General features: G+C 40.4%; 1 protein-coding gene across 2 annotated transcripts; it reads right to left on the minus strand.

The window, feature by feature from the left end:
* Positions 1-3480: 3480 nt before the first annotated feature.
* Positions 3481-18570, minus strand: LOC106713247 (coiled-coil domain-containing protein 186). 2 transcript variants are annotated; one of them, XM_045685022.1, is made up of 15 exons: positions 17314-18570; positions 16525-16737; positions 15958-16077; positions 15381-15489; positions 14328-14482; positions 13365-13474; positions 12775-12934; positions 11985-12122; positions 11326-11427; positions 10831-10918; positions 9920-10008; positions 9087-9293; positions 7968-7988; positions 7298-7444; positions 3481-3682 (listed from the first exon to the last, which is right to left on the minus strand). In XM_045685022.1, exons 1-15 carry the CDS (start codon positions 18493-18495, stop codon positions 3617-3619), a joined length of 2907 nt encoding a protein of 968 aa, XP_045540978.1. In that variant the 5' UTR covers positions 18496-18570; the 3' UTR covers positions 3481-3616. The 2 variants fall into 2 exon arrangements, with proteins under 2 accessions (XP_045540978.1, XP_045540979.1); XM_045685023.1 differs by lacking the exon at positions 7968-7988.
* Between the last annotated feature and the right edge of the window lie 156 nt (positions 18571-18726).

Here is an 18726-nt window from a genome sequence, read left to right on the forward strand (position 1 = left end):
TATTTTATATAAGTAAATATAGGTTTTTTTAAAATTTAATATTAAAATTATGATTCATTGTCATTCGAAGATGTGGATTAGACGGAGGAGGAGATTATAGGAAGAGTAAATATCCTTTTTCTGTGCCTTCTCTGTTGATTAAAAGGTAGACAACGCATCTGAAATTGTTGTCTATGGGCAGCGGTCCCTTCGCTATTTTGGCGAATTCAGATGACCATCCGTTTGCCACCTTATATGTTTTAAAAAAAAGTCGTAATTAAAAAAGTAAGCCGATTATAAACAGTCCGTGTATATCGGCTTTATATATTTATATAAATAATAAATAAAAAATAATTATCAATTGCTCCAAACATTTATTAACAACACTCATATATTCATGTCCGTTATTATTACAAATTAACAACAATTTAATATATAAATATATAACTATCCTAAATTAAATAAGGTACATAGGTTTATTACGAGAAATAAATATTAATATAGAATTTTAATTTAATTATATTTTGTTATTCGCCATTTTTATTTGCAGAAATAATTATTATTAAAAAAAAATAATGAGGCTTTATTATCGCTGTTTAGTTCTGACATAAAATATATAAAACCTACAGACATAAGACTTTACAATACGACAAGGATGTTGTGACACATTTTTAATATTTTGAAGAGCTTGTTTAACTTTGTCAGTTTTTTTTTACATTTGTTTTCGCAGTGGAAATGCACGATTAGATAAACATGTTTTTACTTATATTTTTTATTATTAATTTATTTTATTTATCTATCTAAACATAATAGTATGGTATTTAATAATTTCAAGCAAATTTTCTCTAAATTAGAAATTTTATATAACAAAAGTAAATTAATTTGAAAATATTTTGAATTTTATGAATTACTAGCTTTTACCCGCGACTCCGTCCGCGCGGAATAAAAAAAGAAAACGGGGTAAAAATTATCCTATGTCCTATTCCTAGTTCTAAGCTACCTCCCCATCAATTTTCAGCTAAATCAGTTCGACCGATCTTGAGTTATAAATAGTGTAACTAACACGACTTTCTTTTATATATATAGAAGATAGCTTAAAAAGCGACTGAAGAAGACTTTTTTTTAACATAAAAATACTGATAATTATCTTCCTTACTATATTTGAATTAACAGAAGTATACATTTTTTGCAATTGAATGCATTTTATTTTTAACTATAATTTTAAATTGATTTGTTCAGAATTATTTTAAATATTTTTTTTAGATAAAATATAAACAAAGATAATTTAAATTAATTATATAAATCAAGAGAGCTATTAAAAAAAATATTTACAAGAACGTAGCTCAAAACACGTCAGTACTCGCAGACGACTGAATATTAAATGACACAATGTGGGTAGTTTTAATTTTATTATATGAGCGGCGGTGGCTCATGGGGTTAAGCACCTAACTTGTAATCTGCAGTTCCTAGGTTCGATCCCCGCCTTGTACAGTCAGCTTCATAAATATAGTGGCAGTCAAGATATCCAAATATATAGGAACACCTAAAGTGATCAATTATATAAGTACAACCAAAGTTATCAAATTAATTGAAGCATCCACTCTGCTCAAAAACACCGGAGCGTTCACATCGTCATATATATGAGTACATTCAAAGTGCCCATAATTATAGTAACAGACAGAGCGTCAATAGTAACGAAGCATCGAAAGTATGCAAAAATATCGTAACATTTGACAAAATTGAACTCTATCTCTATTCACTTAAGATACACTTTGAAATATACTACTTCTGTTAAATTCATTTGACATTTTAATCAAAACATTTTTTTGCTATTTACTTCAAGTTTACGTCCCGCATGACAGATAGATACGAGATAGATAAGCAATATCAAATTTTAATTTGTCACCATATATGCCAGTTTAGCCTTACGGCTTAACTGTTCGCTGTAATACGCAGTTTTGGCGATTCGAATCCCAAACTTATTTTTACATTTTTAAGGTTTTTAATTTTATTATCAAAGCATTATATAAAATTGAACTTTATCGCAACAATTATTGGTTACTATTCGACATCTTTAAAAATTAAGGAACCACAATATTCCTTGTTCCATGTTTTTTTATTGTTCACGTTTATTATTGTAAGTTTCGTCATTAAATTCCGCGCGGACTGTCACTGGCGACATCGAATACGTGTAATAAATCTATGCTTGGAAAATTATACTGCAACCGGACTGAAGATACCTAACAGGAAGAGAAAAATATTTTGATACAAATTGTCAATTAATTTAACAGAAGTTGTATAGATGGCCGAACCTAATCGTTATTAATTTTATTTAAATATTTAATACCCCAAAAATAAAAATTTAAATTGTTTTTGTTAAGTAAAAAACATATTCTAAGTAAATTACTAGATTTTTCCTTTTCATTAAAAATAAATCAAGCTCTATACATATATTGATAATATTGAAAAATAAAAACCTTGTAAGTCTGGGATTCGAACCATTAAACTTAAGTACTGCGGCGAAAATAGTAAAACACTGAAACTAGCACATATTGTGACAGAATAAAATTTGATATTACTTACTAGCTTTTACCCGCGACTTCGTCCGCGCGGAATAAAAAAAATGCTCACAAGATAAAAAGTTCCTATGTCCGTCTCCTAGTTCTAAGCTACCTCCCCATCAATTTTCAACTAAATCAGTTCGACCGAACTTGAGTTATAAACAGTGTAACTAACACGACTTTCTTTTATATATATAGATAGGTAGATTAGGTATCTGTCATGTATCGTCAATTTATAAATTTTAAACGTTATAATAATAAGAAGAAAAATGTTGGGTTGTCCAATAAGTTCGTGCCCATTTTTAATGGAAATTTTAAAGGCCCTTAAGTTTTGGCATACGTCTTTTAAATTATATTTGTTCGATTTTATAGCAAAACGTCTTATGTATTTCGGCAAAAATTAAGTCAATCAGTTTTTATAAAACTGATAGAAAAGAACGAATCGTGTCCTACCATTTGTCAAAATATGGCTGAAGTTAAGCTTTTCAGTATGTATGTGTTATGTAAACATGTCCTATGTTTTCAATAATTGTACCTATAATATATTCGGGTCTATTCTAAGATACCTATTGAAAATCGGAACGAACTTATTGGACAACCTATTATGTTGATACAAAGCGTCAAATGAATTTAACAGAAGTAGTATATTTCAAAGTGTATCTTAAGTGAATAGAGATAGAGTTCAATTTTGTCAAATGTTACGATATTTTTGCATACTTTCGATGCTTCGTTACTATTGACGCTCTGTCTGTTACTATAATTATGGGCACTTTGAATGTACTCATATATATGACGATGTGAACGCTCCGGTGTTTTTGAGCAGAGTGGATGCTTCAATTAATTTGATAACTTTGGCTGTACTTATATAATTGATCACTTTAGGTGTTCCTATATATTTGGATATCTTGACTGCCACTATATTTATGAAGCTGACTGTACCATGTGTTTTTCTTGTTGTTACAACGTTATGTCATTGAACACTTTTTTTTTAAACTTGGCTGCAGTGACATTTATATTACGTATCCCTTTCATACTTCTTTGATAGGAAAGAGACAACATGTGTACAGAAGTTACAATCAATGTTCGGCCTGCTTCTCAGCTTTTAATCTAGCTATCTCCTCCCCCAATGTGTCAATGTTCTCCTGGAATCATATAAAATATTACTAATATTATATATACTGAATTTGTATGGATGGATTATTTCATTTTCAATTATTAAATTGTAAAATTCTTTCTTTATAACGATATTTAATGATACTGTTACGAACGTACAAAGTCACGTGAAACCCTTTACTCAACACTAGATGGCGTTAGAGGTACTGTTGTGAAATTATAAAACTGGAAGTATCTCGAAAACCGGCGGCGCGCGAGCGTGAGAAATGACTCATCTTTCGGGAAGCGTCCAAACCGGTCGATGACGTTCGCGCCTTTTGGTAACGTTCCAGAAAGGAACTTTCTGGAATGGTCTGGGGCTCGACTCGGCCTATATAAATAGCCGCAGGGAGGCGAGCGAGTCAGTTCAGTTTGAGCTACCTTCGAGGCGACTTCGAAGCGACAACCAGCGATACAAGGGAAACCTACTACTTGGCTACGACCTAGGACATCGTTAGTGCTTAGTGTTTGGACCTAGTATTTTGTGTTGGACCTAGTGTTAGTAAATAAAGTCTTCAAAAGAGTCAGCAGGTTTTTCTCTCCAAATCCTTCGAACCCTAGCACGTAACAATATTATAAGGATCACATAAATCAATAAATAAAAAAATATGACGTCACATTTGACACCTGATTTAAAGGCAGCTAACTTCAGAGAGCGATCATTTGCTCGTTGGCTTTCGAAGTGACAGGTCGTGTCACAGGAGGGACCTGGACCAAGAGGCGCTGCTGCTCGCCGCGTACCGGGCCGCTCGTGCGGCGCTGACCTCGGCCATAAAGGCCGCCAAGGAGGAAGCCTGGAAGGAGTGGCTCGAGAGCCTGAACCGTGATCCGTGGGGGCGCCCATATAAGATCGTGAGCCAAAAGCTCCGACCATGGGCCTCCCCGCTAACCAGGTCTCTCGACCCGCTCCTCACAGAGCAGGTGGTCAGCTCCCTCTTTCCGGCAAGGGAGGAGTGGGTGCCGCCGAGGATGGCGGCGCCGGATCCTGAGGGACCGGCCGTAACGGGCGAGGAAATCCCGCCCGTATCTGAGGCCGAACTCGGAGCCGCGATTCTGAAGCTAAGGCTGAGGAACCGCGCTCCGGGCCCAGACGGCGTCCCTGGGCGCGCCCTCGCCCAAGTCGTGCCGGTCCTTCAGGAGGAGACGCTGTCCCTGTTGTCGGAGTGCTTGGCGTCCGGAAGAGTCCCGCGGCGGTGGAAGACGGGTAAGCTCGTGCTTCTCCGGAAGCCCGGGCGCCTCGCCGTCGGCCTACCGCCCCATCGTGTTGCTCGACGAGGCGTGCAAGCTGTTCGAGCGAGTGCTCGCTGCGCGTCTCGTCGCGCACATGGAGGCGGTTGGGCCCAATTTGAGCGGCGGCCAGTTCGGCTTCCGTCGCGGGCGGTCCACCATTGACGCCATCACCCGACTCAGGGACAGGGTCGAGGAGGTTGTCGGCCACGGGGGAGTGTTGTTGGCGGTGTCGCTGGACATCGCGAACGCCTTCAACACGATCCCCTGGCCGACAATCGCGGAGGCGCTGAGTTACCACCGCGTCCCGGGGTACCTCAGGCGAGTCCTTGCGGACTACTTCGTCGACCGGGCCATATTTTATCCGGCTCGAGACCAGGTAGTCCGCAGGGACATGACGTGCGGTGTTCCACAGGGGTCGGTCCTCGGGCCGCTCCTGTGGAACATCGGATACGATTGGGTTCTGCGCGGTGCCAATCTCCGGGGTGTCGAAGTTCTTTGTTATGCCGACGACACCCTGGTCACCGCGCGGGGCCCAACGTTCCGGGACGCGGGCTTGCTCGCAACTGCGGGCACGGCCCACGTGGTGCGCCGCATCAGGGCCCTGGGCCTCAACGTGGCCCTCGAGAAGTCCGAGGCCATGTTCTTCCATGGGCCTCGGACTAAGCCCTCCCGCGGCTATTCCATCGTTGTGAGCGGCACCCCCATTGCTGTCGGGGGGACTATGAAATATCTTGGTCTCGTCCTCGACAGCCGAAGGGGGTTCGGTGAGCATTTCCGGATACTTGCACCAAAGCTGGTGAAGTATGCGGGAATGCTCACCAGGCTGCTCCCCAACTGTGGGGGGGCGGGCGGTGTATGCCGCCGCCTATACGACGGTGTGGTGCGCTCTAAGGCGCTCTACGGAGCGCCCATTTGGGCGTCGAGGCCCCTGAGCAAGGATAACATGGTCCTGTTGCGACGTGCACAGCGGACCATGGCTCAGCGGGCCTCCAGAGCGTATCGCACCGTCTCGTACGAGGCGGCGTGCCTCATCTCCGGGAGCCTCCCTTGGGACCTCGAAGCCGGGGTCCTGGCGGAGGTTTACCGGAGAAGGGCCCTGATGCGGCACAGAGGTGAAGAACCCCTTCCGGAAGAGATCGTACGCTGGAGGAAGGAAGGACGTGACGATCTCTTCCGGCGATGGGAGGAGAGGTTGGCGGACACCTCGTTGAGCAGGCGACTCGTCGAGGCTGTCCGCCCCGTCCTGCGCCAGTGGGTGGAGGCGAAGCACCGGGAGCCGACTTACTTCCTGACGCAGCTTCTCACAGGGCACGGCTGTTTTGGCCGTTACCTGTGTGAAGTTGTGGGAATTGAGTCGGATCCCGGTTTCCGACATTGCGCGACCGGCGCCGTGGACACGGCCGAGCATACGCTCGCCGTGTGCACGGCCTGGGACGCTCAACGCGCCACACTCACTGGCGCAATAGGACGCGATCTGTCGCTGCCGGCCGTTGTTAGATCGATGGCCGACAGCGAGCAGAGCTGGGCCGCCATCGCCTCGTTTGCACGCGAGGTGATGGCGGCCAAGAGAGAAGCCCTGCGGGAACGGGAACGCGCCAGCGAAACGCTGCCGCCCCGCAGGGCCCCAGCGAGGGGCCGCCGGCGTACGAGGTACGCCGCGGCCCTTCAACCAACTTTAGGTGGCCACGCGCGGCAGGCCGGGGGGCCTGCTGCGCCGAATGTGGCGGATGCCCTCTCTCCTGTGTTCCGAGGGAGGGCATCATAGGGTGATGGGAGGGGGTGTTAAAACAGCCCCTCCCATACACGTGTCGAGCCCCTACCAAGGGGCTCCCCTAGCCGGGTCGTGGATAAACTAACGTAGATGCCACGGCCCGGTCAGGCGAAGGAGAACACCGCGGGGTTTAGTGGGTATTCCGGTCGCCTTCTGCGGCCGGCGAGTCCCACACGAAACCGTCCCTGCTGCCCCCGCAGCACGGACGGCGAAGTGCGTAAATGCATTCCCCGCGTCAACAAAAAAACAAAAAAAAGACAGGTCGTGTCAAGTCCATTGTGCCAATAGAATTGTGTCGATTAACGGCTGATTGTTTTCCCCTTCAATGTTGTAAATGTTATTAAAATAAGTTTTCATTTAGTAAAATAATAAACCTAATACCCACCTTGTGATTCTTTTTTTTTTAAATAAAGTTTAATTTTAGTTGCTAAAAATATAATATTCTTAAGACAATTATCTCTGTCTCTATCACTTATTATCTTGTATCTATGTCGCTCCCTCTCATTATAATCACCTCACTCCATCTCTTCCACGTCACCATAAACCTGATGATCCTATATCTTTGTCATTCTATGTCACTCCCTCTCCCATCCTTGTCATGTACCTTGAGAGTGATGTTCTTGAGCAGTGTGTCCTCCAGCAGCGCCTGCAGACGTCGGTTCATCTCCAGCGAGAGTTGCGGCGTCAGACCCGCGGGGTCTCCGCCCCACAGCGCCGCCATCGCCCCCCCACCCAGCATCGCTATCTCCTTCTATATATAGTACAATTTTATATAAATCACATATTATATTTACACATTTCATTAGCTGACATTGTTTTTTTATTGTCTATAGGCTTATTTTGGATGAAGAAATAAAAGTAGAAAATTTGAAAATTGGAAAATAATTCTGGTAAAATTTTTCTTTTGTAATTAAATTAATTAAATATAAGCTATAATTATTTTACAACTAGCTGTCGCCAGCGATATCGTCCGCGAGAAATTAAAAAAAAAAACTTAATTAGTAGTCTATAAGATCTTCCAAATTATGTTCATCTTCTATGCCAGATTACATCGTAAGCCGTTCTGTAGATACTTTCTAAAAAAACATCCATCCATCCATACATCTAAATATTCGCATTTATATTCGTAAGATATCTCATAACTATGACACAATTTTCAACAAAAAAAAAACAGAATAAGTGAAACATAGTAATGGCCGCCATGTATGACGTGTCTCTTATTTACTTAACTTCTGCTTTGAATTGAAACGAGCAAAAAATAATTAAGTTATTACCTTTGTTAACCTCCTCTTCGGCTAGCAGCAATGATACATAAAATATTTTTATTAGCTCCTATTCAAATGATTCTAGCTGTTAGCATTTAGTACAAAAACTAATGCAAAATGTATGAATGAGTAAAAAAAACTGTAATTCTTCCAAAGAAAAAGTGATATCAAAATTGAATTGGTTTAGTTTAGGTTCTGGTTTGTTTTTACGGCAATGTGCTGGGACCGTAAAGGTATGAAAGAAATTAATTTATACATTAAATGGGTATATTTAATGTATAAATTAATTTCTTCCTTTTCCTTTTCTCCCATTTACGTGTCCCACCCTCCTATACATGTGCCCTCCCCGGTATCCGGGTATACCTTGTTGGTGTCACTGGCGCTGGTGGCGACTGCTCCAGCAGGCTGCGCAGCCAGCAGATGTCGCAGCAGACGCGCCTTGCCGCGCAGCTCAGCTGTGAGCTGTCGCGAGTGCTCCTCCAGTGTACATGTGCCCTCCCCGGTAGCCGGGTATACCTTGTTGGTGTCACTGGCGCTGGTGGCGACTGCTCCAGCAGGCTGCGCAGCCAGCAGATGTCGCAGCAGACGCGCCTTGCCGCGCAGCTCAGCTGTGAGCTGTCGCGAGTGCTCCTCCAGTGTACATGTGCCCTCCCCGGTATCCGGGTATACCTTGTTGGTGTCACTGGCGCTGGTGGCGACTGCTCCAGCAGGCTGCGCAGCCAGCAGATGTCGCAGCAGACGCGCCTTGCCGCGCAGCTCAGCTGTGAGCTGTCGCGAGTGCTCCTCCAGTGTACATGTGCCCTCCCCGGTATCCGGGTATACCTTGTTGGTGTCACTGGCGCTGGTGGCGACTGCTCCAGCAGGCTGCGCAGCCAGCAGATGTCGCAGCAGACGCGCCTTGCCGCGCAGCTCAGCTGTGAGCTGTCGCGAGTGCTCCTCCAGTGTACATGTGCCCTCCCCGGTATCCGGGTATACCTTGTTGGTGTCACTGGCGCTGGTGGCGACTGCTCCAGCAGGCTGCGCAGCCAGCAGATGTCGCAGCAGACGCGCCTTGCCGCGCAGCTCAGCTGTGAGCTGTCGCGAGTGCTCCTCCAGTGTACATGTGCCCTCCCCGGTATCCGGGTATACCTTGTTGGTGTCACTGGCGCTGGTGGCGACTGCTCCAGCAGGCTGCGCAGCCAGCAGATGTCGCAGCAGACGCGCCTTGCCGCGCAGCTCAGCTGTGAGCTGTCGCGAGTGCTCCTCCAGGAAGTCGCAGCGCTCGGCGCGTCTCGCGGCCGCGCGCTGCAGCGACACTATGCGCTCTATCAGCGCTTGACGTTCCGGCTCTCGTGTCTTTAACATATACATATACAAGACAACTTATATACTTTTATTATTGAATTAAGTTATATCTACGCAAGTTATTTTTATATCCAAATATCTATGTAAATGATACACATCTGTAAAACTGCATTTCAATGGTTTAAGATGGCAAACAAGCTGCCACCTGAAATAGCGAAGAGACCTCTGTTTACAGACACAAGCGATTGCAGATGCGTTGCCTACATTATTAAAGAATATTTCCTCTTTCAATGCGTCCCCTCCCCTGTTAATTCAATTTCCCCTTCCCATACCTTATAATAAAAGGGAATTAGGAGTAAAATTAGGCCTTCGCTCCGCACAAATCAGACGTAACTATATACAAAGTTGATTTACTCTACGTAAATACAAAATATTTAATTACTTTATAATAACCCACTGAAATTTTAAACAATACAATACGAAAATCTAAATTACACAAAATATACATTTCAACTACAAGACAATTTTAAATCGAACCTTGACGAATAATTTTTCAAAAAGACTTGGATACTTTATCTGTGAAAAAAATTATACATGCCTATTTAGATTATTTTTTAATTATTTTTTTTACAGTAACAGATAGTTAAAAGCTAAAGAAAAAATAAGTTTAAACTGACCTGTACATCAGGAATAGATTCAGGCAAACCATTTTGCGTGCGCTCTTCACTTTGCGCACCTTCACCGCTGCTTAATGAAGTTACGGAACCTGAAATTTTATATCATCAGCTCACTATAGTTATGTGACGTCACCACTGAGGAGCTCGGAACCTACCCCAAGTTAGGGGTGACTAGACCTTGACTTCACACATATCTTTGAATTTCTTCTCAGATATGTGCAGATATCAGAGATGTATTCCTTTACCGTAAGTAAGTCGGATAAATCTAATATATAAAATTCTCGTGTCACAGTTTTCGTCACCGTACTCCTCCGAAACGGCTTGACCGATTCTCATGAAATTTTGTGAGCATATTCAGTAGGTCTGTAGGAGAATCGGACAACATCTATTTTTCATTTTTTTTTAACTGCGCGCGGACGGAGTCGCGGGCGAAAGTTAGTGTACATATGTAAATCGAAAATCAAAAAACACATTAGTACATGAGCGGGATTCGAACCCAAGTGCTTAACCCTTGAGCCACCGACGCTCCGAAATTTTATAACGTAGTTGTAAAAGTAAAATTAAGTAAAGTTAAAAACTATTTTAGTCCACTTCCCATCCATTATTATTATAAGAAAAGGGAGATGAATTTGACAGAGAAGGGGACATATCCTCATTCGGTACGATTAAAGATCGTTGCCCTTTTACAGATTTACAGATTTTCAAACATTTACAGATGTCTATGGGCAACGGTTTCGCTATTTTGGCGAAATAGAATAAATAGACAATTTAAATTGCATTTGAAGTAGCTTTTTTGTATGATAAATGGATGAAAGAATAAATGAATGGAATGAAATTGTTGAATAATAAATGAAAGAACACAAATTAAATGAAGGAATGGGATAATTGATAAATGAATGAACATTACGTACCAGTTCTGTTGGAGGCGGCGTCGTTCTGCAATCTGGCTTCAAGTTGCTCGCTGCGTTTCAATGCTCTTTGCAGTTCACGATTCAATTCCTAGGCAATTAACATTTATAAAAAAATACTAGCTGTCACCCGCGACTCCGTCCGCACGGAATTTAAAAAAAAACTTAATAAGTAGACTATGTGTTCTTCCAGACTATTTTCTACTTCGAGATCCGTTGACCCGTACTGGAGATACCTTCAAACATCCATCCATCCAAACATTCACATTTATAATTTAACAAGTTACTGCTTCATCTTAGTTTAAAACTGTCAGATTATAAATCAATAAATTGTAAAATAATGTAGCGCCAATAACTTAATGGTTAATTGTACGTACATCCGTTCAATTGGTCGTGGGTTCGAATTCCATTATTACAAAACTAGTGCAGTTGGAATGCTATAAGAGATATTCAGGTAGTCAGTTTATAAACTTACTAAACGACGGTATATGGGATTACCTTTATGGCACTGGAATGTTTCTTCTTTAACACGCCGTTCTCTCCCTTCTCCCACTCAAGTCTCTTGCTCACATCTGCCACTTCCTCCGTCAACTCCGCCACCTAATTATTTTCAGTTTACATTGACTAAACATGTGTGAAAACACACCTAGTGAAAGTCTTTTTGAAAAAAAATTTTTGTATAGTCCGCAAAACATATCTGACCCGGTGAGGCGCTGCTATCGCAGTTAATTCTGGCAGAAAATATATAAAACCTATATGACCATAGAAAAAGACAGTTACAGTACAAGGACCGTGACACTTATTTAACATTGACAGGAGGGCGCTAGTGTGCTGTAATATTTTAGTTTAAGTCATAGGGTCATATAAATTTGTCAGTCTATAGTCATAGAATTATAAACAAGACAAAAATAGTGCTACAAGGATCTTATGACACTTTTTTGACAGATAGGGGGCGTTCGAGAGCTATTAGAATTAAATGTCATTTATACCCATCAGGTTAAATAGCTTTGTCTATAAAATTGTCTAACCGTGGGTTTTTGATACCAAAATGTCTGTAAAACATATCTTCATCCCTCTCATTGTCTATGACAGAGATAACAATATGTTTTAATCGGAGGTTATGGTCTGAGAAACCCAGGGTCAGTATTTTGACCCACCTTCCTCGCCAGCACTCTATTCTCCCGCTGTCTTCTCTCTTCCTCCTCAGATAATGCACTGCGAAGTTTCTCCACCTCCGCCTCTAAAGCTTCAGCGCGTTCGCGTAATGACACATTGTCAGCGGACAACGCCTGAGCCTAAAATGTTATATATTAAGTCATAATTAAGTGTATTTCGAGAATAGAGAAAGTGACTTAGGTGGCAGGAAGTGACCTAAGTGAGGGGTAGTGACTTAGATAGCGGGAAGTGACCTAAGTGAGGGGAAGTGACTTAGATAGCGGGAAGTGACCTAAGTGAGGGGAAGTGACTTAGATAGCGGGAAGTTACCTAAGTGGGGGAAGTGACTTAGATAGCGTGAAGTGACCTAAGTGGGGGAAGTGACTTAGATAGCGTGAAGTGACTTAAGTGGGGGAAGTGACTTAGATAGCGTGAAGTGACCTAAGTGGGGGAAATTACTTAAATAGCGTGAAGTGACCTAAGTGGGGGAAATTACTTAAATAGCGGGAAGTGACCTAAGTGGGTGAAGTGACTTAGATAGCGTGAAGTGACCTAAGTGGAGGAAATTACTTAGATAGCGTGAAGTGACCTAAGTGGGGGAAATTACTTAGATAGCGGGAAGTGACCTAAGTGAGGGAAGTAAATTAGATAGTGGGAGTGGACTTAAGTAGGGAAAGTTACTTAGGCGACAGGAAGTTACTTAAGTGGGGGAAGTGACAAATAAGGGAGGTGATTAAGGTAGGGAGAGTGATCTTAAAGTAGCGTTTAATATAATAGTGAGAGTTGGTTTACCTTGGCCTCGTGTTCGGAGGTGCGCGCGCGTTGCGCGACGTGCTGCGCAGTGAGGCGCGCGGCGTGCTCGAGCGCGGCCGCCTCGCGTCGCGCGCACGTCTCTGCGCGTGCGCGCTCACGACTTAACGCCTCTTCGGCTTGTGACGCGCGTTCTGTTTCCCTGTGAAAGACAACTAGATCAATTGAATGACATTATTTTGTTAAAAAAAAGTCGTGTAATTATTAAAATGCAAATCTTTTAGTGCATATTTCTTACAGTAAAATGTGTTTTTAATTGAATGAGAAAGACAATGGATATATTAAAGATTTGGTACTTAAAAATGTAATAAGTAAGTAATGAAAAAGACACCATCTACTGGAACAGAGCCCCCTAGCTAGATTTGTAGTCAACTTTATTTTTAGTGTCAGCGCCATCTAGATGCTATCAGATCAATCAAATCAACTATAGTTTGTTACACATCTGAAATCCAGGTATACTTCTTTTCAAATATCACGTCAGCTCAAGATCACTCCACTACACCTAACATTGTGTTCCGCTCAGCGACTCGTGCTAAGTTCAGAGCGGACAAGATATATGGCAGCTTGTATACCTCTGCAGCTGCGAGCTGAGCGTGTCAGCCAGCGCGGCCTGCGCCCTCAGCGCCGCCAGCTCGGCCGCCTCCTGCTCCAGCCGAGCATTGTGCACTCGGAGACGATCCACCTATATAACCAGAGAAGATAACTAGAGAAGGTAACTAAAAGTACTTTTTCTATGTTTTGTCTTGTTTTTTTGGCATTCCGATGTCAAAGTAGTGAAAAAATTCACAAAAAATTACAGAAACTCCGTATTATTTAGTCATAGCTATCAAGTAATTAGTATAAAACTAAAATTAAAAAATCTCATCTATTTCTTATAAAAAGAGATCGATCTGTCAGAGAAGGGGATGCATAGGAAGGGGAAATAATTCTGTGAGATCCCTTCTCTATCGATTAAAGTCACTTCGTTATTTTGGCAGAAGTCGATATATATATAATATTATTTTATTACTCGTAACTATGAACTGAAGTAAATCAAATACAGTTAAACCAGTAAAAGCGAGATAATAAATCAATTTGTTCTCTCTTATCCGATGTTCTCGATTCTGATCGTCTGTTGTGACGGGACAATTACTCTCGCTTATAAAAGTTTCTCACTTATCTAGGTTCCACTTTATTTTGAAATCTGTATTTTATAGTTCCAATAATAATTACATATAATTTTACAAACAAAGAAAACAATATCTCATTTTACATATCAATTATTACGACTAAATTATGCCTTCAATGTCACTACAAGGAGGCGCCCCCTTGGAGGCGTTTGAAACCTAGGAGGGGGCGATAAGAGGCCCAAAAAATGGGGGGCATTGAAATTAATTAAAGTAATGAAATTGTGGTTTTTAAGTTTTAGGGCTGAATAAAAATTAGGGGCGCTCTGAAATATAATTAATTTTCAAAGGGGGTGATGAAAGAAATAAGTTTGACAATCACTGCTATAAGCGATATTTTTGTTGCTAAGCGAAAGTTGTATGACTCACTTCATCGGTAGCAATAGAGAGAGCTGCAGTCGCGTCGTCTCTATCTCTCTTACACGTGTCCAGCTGCTGTGTGACTGCAGTCAACTTCCTCTCAAGTTCATCTCGCTCGTGTCGGCACAATATTAACGCGGCCTGACTTTCCTTTAGTTCACATTCTGAGATTAAAAAGAAATCGTACATTTATCAAGTGAGATGACAAAGAAGTGGGGATGGTTCAGAAAAAGTCAACCCTCTGAGAGGGGGTTTATAATCATCCAAGTAATTTTATCAGACAAGTTAATCCTTACTAATATTATAAATTCGAAAGTAACTCAGTCTAGTTTTACGCAGAATTACTGAACCGATTTAAATGAAATTTGGTACACAAAATAATCTAGAGTATGAGAAAGGACAGCCTACTTTTTAATGCGAAAAAAGGGGTTGTAAGGGTTTGAAAGTGGGGGTGGAAGTTTGTGTGAAAATATCGTCATTTTATACAGTTAGAAAGTTGAAATTTATTTTTTAGGCTGTTATTAATGTTTTACTCTCAAGGTACTAAAATAAAAATATAGGATGAAAGTTTGTATGGGAATTTGTTAGCTTTATTTGAATGTTTTGTAAGTTAAATATTTTTTTGTTGTAATGTTTTATAATTTAAGTAAAATAATTAGCCTAAGACATTTTAAATGCTACCCAAAAATAATATTTCACACGGACAAAGTCGCGGACACAACTAGTATTTTGAATAAATTCAATGTACTTTTGACAAAATATATGTCTAAAATAATTTATAAATTAACTTCAACTGTATAAACTCTCAAGATATTCATCAAAGAACGAAATATACGTAATGGTTTATATAGTCTAATCAGTTTATAAACTAATTAAATTCATAATCAATTGGTAACATGTAATATAAAGCTATGTTTACTGCATTTAAATGACAAAAAAAATCGTTATGGTATTTTTCATATATGTTGTCGGCTCGAAACATCGCAAGAGTTTGCAAAACACAATGTTAGGTGTAGTGGAGTAGTGACTTTGAGCTAATAAGATATTTGAATAGAAGTATACCTAATACTTTAGCCCTGGCGGAGTCAGTAGCGCCGGCTGCAGCCGCCTCTTTAGCCGCTTCTAACTCTGTCACCTGCTGAGACAGTTTCTCTGCGCGCTCCGAACTCTCCTTTAAATATAACATTTTTTTAAAGTGTATATTTTAAATCTTACTTTGGCACTAAAAAAAAATCTTACTAATATTATAAATGCAAATATTTAGATGGATGGATGGATAGATGGATGTTTGTTTGAAGGTATCTCCGGAACGACTAAACAAATCTTGATGAAATTTGTCACAGATGTAGAACATAGTCTGGAAGAACACATAGGCTACTTATAATTTTTTTTAATACCGCGCGGACAGAGTCGCGGGCGACAGCTAGTTGTTAATAACTTCAAGGATTCGTGTAGAATTAGGTATAGAAGAGTGGTTTTGTATAAAAACATATTTCTCTCCCTGTCTTTTTATAGATAATGAGTGATACAGAAAGTAATCATAACAAAAACAACAGAAAACAGAAATCTATAGTCTTTAAATTTGCTAAACCTTAATTCACGCTCAGTTTTCTAGATTTTTCTATAATAACACAGCTACCTTATAAGCGTCCATTTCCATGCGCAGTTTGCTCTGTGTCCATTTCAATCTGCCTTCCAACTCTTTTATATCTTCACGTAATTTTGCCGTCTCTCTTTCACTGTTTTGTAGTTCATGGCACTGGAAAAAAATTGTTCAAGGGTCTTAAAGCTACCCTAACTTAGATTATGGTCTAGTACAGGTTGAATTCATATATATCTTTGAATTTCTTTTCAGGTACGTTGTGTTGGCATCACAATGTTTTGTAAAGAACTTCAGATGTAGATATGAAATTCGAAAACCATATTAGCATATATTGGGCCTCAAACCATGTAAAGTACTTATCTGTTCAGGCACCAACACTCTTGTTACAAATGCTTACTAATATTATAAATGCGAAAGTTTAGCTGTATGTTTGTTTGAAGGTATCTCCGGAATGGTTCAATGGATCTCGGTGAAATTTAGTACAGATGTAGAACATAGTCTGGAAGAACACATAGGCTACTTATTAAGTTTTTTTAAATTCTGTCGGGATGGTGTCGATGTCGACAGTTAGTCTAAACATAATATTTGATATTGAACCCATACCTTATCATCATACAACTGACATATCCTTTGCTTCTCAGAATGCGCACTCTTCAGTTTGCCGGCGAGCAGTTCGCACTCGGTCACCGCTGCTTGCTGAGCTCGTTTAGCCGCCTCAGCTGCACGACGACCCTCAATAGCTGCGCACTCCGCTCCCGCGTACTTCATCACTGCAGCATCCGCGTCCCGCTGAGCCTGTTCCACTTTCTTACCCATCTGGAAAGTAATTACTGTGAGATGAGACTTAAAAGACCACGTGTTAAACTATGATAAATAAAGGCCTAAACAGCATAACCATAACTACAAAATCAGCCAGGACAAACTTGGATGTGTTTTTAAGGTAAAATACTTAATAAACAGGGCATTGGACAGACTGGCCCGGGTGCCTAATTTTAGTCCTCTTTTCCTTCCCATCCTTTCCTTATAAGAAAAGGGTGGGAAGGGGAGGAGAATTTCATGGAGGAGATGCATAGGAAGGAGAAATATTCTCTTTTTGTGCATCTCCTCCTCTGTTGATTGAGGGTAGGCAATGCATGTGCCATTATGTCAGCAGTTGCTAAGACCTTTTGGCGAATTAAGGAGGCTGCTTGCTTGTTTGCCACCTTGTAATATAAAAAAAACCATAAATGGGAAAGGTATCAGACAGGTAACCACATTTTGGAATCAAATTGAAGGATTAAATACTAATATTGGTAGTAAGAAGAAAAACGAGAGTTCCATTGCATATTCGAGTGCATAAAATAAATTGTCTAGAAAAGGGTATACGGTATAGTAATGGAAGAGTTAACATACCACATCAAGTTTAGCTTCTAATTCTTTAAATGTCTGATCTTTTATATTCAGTTCATCAACATGCTGTTTAACTCTCTCCCTCAGCATCACATTTTCTTTACGCTGTTCCGAAAGCATTCTTTCCAAAGATTCAATTTGCAGCTTTAATACATCTTTTTTCATGTCATCACAGTCTCCATTCACATCAACTTTTGGCTCTGGAGTTGATTTGATCTCTTTTGTGACTATATTTTTGTCAGAATTTGGTATTTGATTGTCAATTGTATTTTCAAATATGTCATTCATAACTTTACCGTTTAGTATTGGTTTTAAATTCTTAACGGGAACCTTCTGGGCAGACACTCTTTGAGTGTACGCATTTTTTATGTTGCCACCAACTGACCAAAAGATTCCATGGACATTTTTAACAATACTACCCAAATCTTGGGATAAAATTTCCTTTGGTAGTCGACTATGTTTTGTGTCTTGTTGATTTTCAGGTATTATCTTTTGTGTGGCGCTAATTTTAGATTTTTGATTAGCAAATTCGGATAAAATTTCATCAGTGTTTATAGTGTTTGTACTGGAATTTAAACTGTTAGCCTGTGGTTCTTCTAAATTGGATATATTTTCTGCACTTTTACTATAAGGTGATTTACATATTATACTATTTTCTAAGTTTTTAATAGGCTCATTTAAGCTAACAGTTGACATTGTTAAATTTCTATTGACATTATCTAAATCTGTTTGCGTATACATAGAAACTTCTAGTTGATCATGTTCAGGAATATGTGAAGTACCTATTTCTGAATGATTGCTAGATTTCTGTTCATCTCTTTCAAAATCATTTTTATTTGTTATGAGAATATTTTCGGCAGTTTCATTGGCTAACGGATCATCTGAACTCACGTTTTCAATTGGTTCGATAGGAGATATAGAGGCTGGAGTGAGGGAACTTTCATTTTCGATAGAGTCCTCATTTTTGCTAATTTCGTCTTCAGATAGGGGTTTATCTGAATTTTTAAGGGGAGAGACATCCGAATCAGAAGACGCATTTGCCGTAGCGGAACTCAGTTCTCCAGTATCGACACCAGAATCGCTGTTTTGATCACTTTTTGTAACGCACTCCTTTTCTAATCCGTCGACGTCGACACTATCGATATGTTCAGAATTTTGGTCGTTTTCTTTGGACATTGCTGTCATTTACATGAATAATGTTTCCTAAGAAATATATTTTTTTGTGGTTTTCAAAACAGCCATTAGAATATAATTTACTAATTTTATATTTTTTATGCAATAAAAATAAACATTCGCTTTTGACGTTTCCTTCAAATATCTAAATCGTTACGTTCCTTTCTTTAGTTAAGTTGATAAAGTTTTGTGGTGAACATTTGAACAATAAAAAATCAATAAATTAAAAAGGTGCTGAAAATA

The sequence above is a fragment of the Papilio machaon genome, chromosome 28 (assembly GCF_912999745.1).
Source record: "Papilio machaon chromosome 28, ilPapMach1.1, whole genome shotgun sequence".
In the NCBI taxonomy this organism is placed as follows: domain Eukaryota; kingdom Metazoa; phylum Arthropoda; class Insecta; order Lepidoptera; family Papilionidae; genus Papilio; species Papilio machaon.

What these genes read in the sequence shown, in the direction of transcription:
- LOC106713247 (XM_045685022.1), bottom strand. Translation starts at nt 18,495, where the DNA reads ATGACAGCAATGTCCAAAGAAAACGACCAAAATTCTGAACATATCGAT. An exon ending in CCTCCGAACACGAGGCCAAG is followed by an intron (nt 12,123 to 12,774) that starts GTAAACCAACTC and finishes ATAACATTTTAG; the next exon opens with GCTCAGGCGTTGTCCGCTGA. An exon ending in CGCCGCCTCCAACAGAACTG is followed by an intron (nt 10,009 to 10,830) that starts GTACGTAATGTT and finishes ATAAAATTTCAG; the next exon opens with GTTCCGTAACTTCATTAAGC.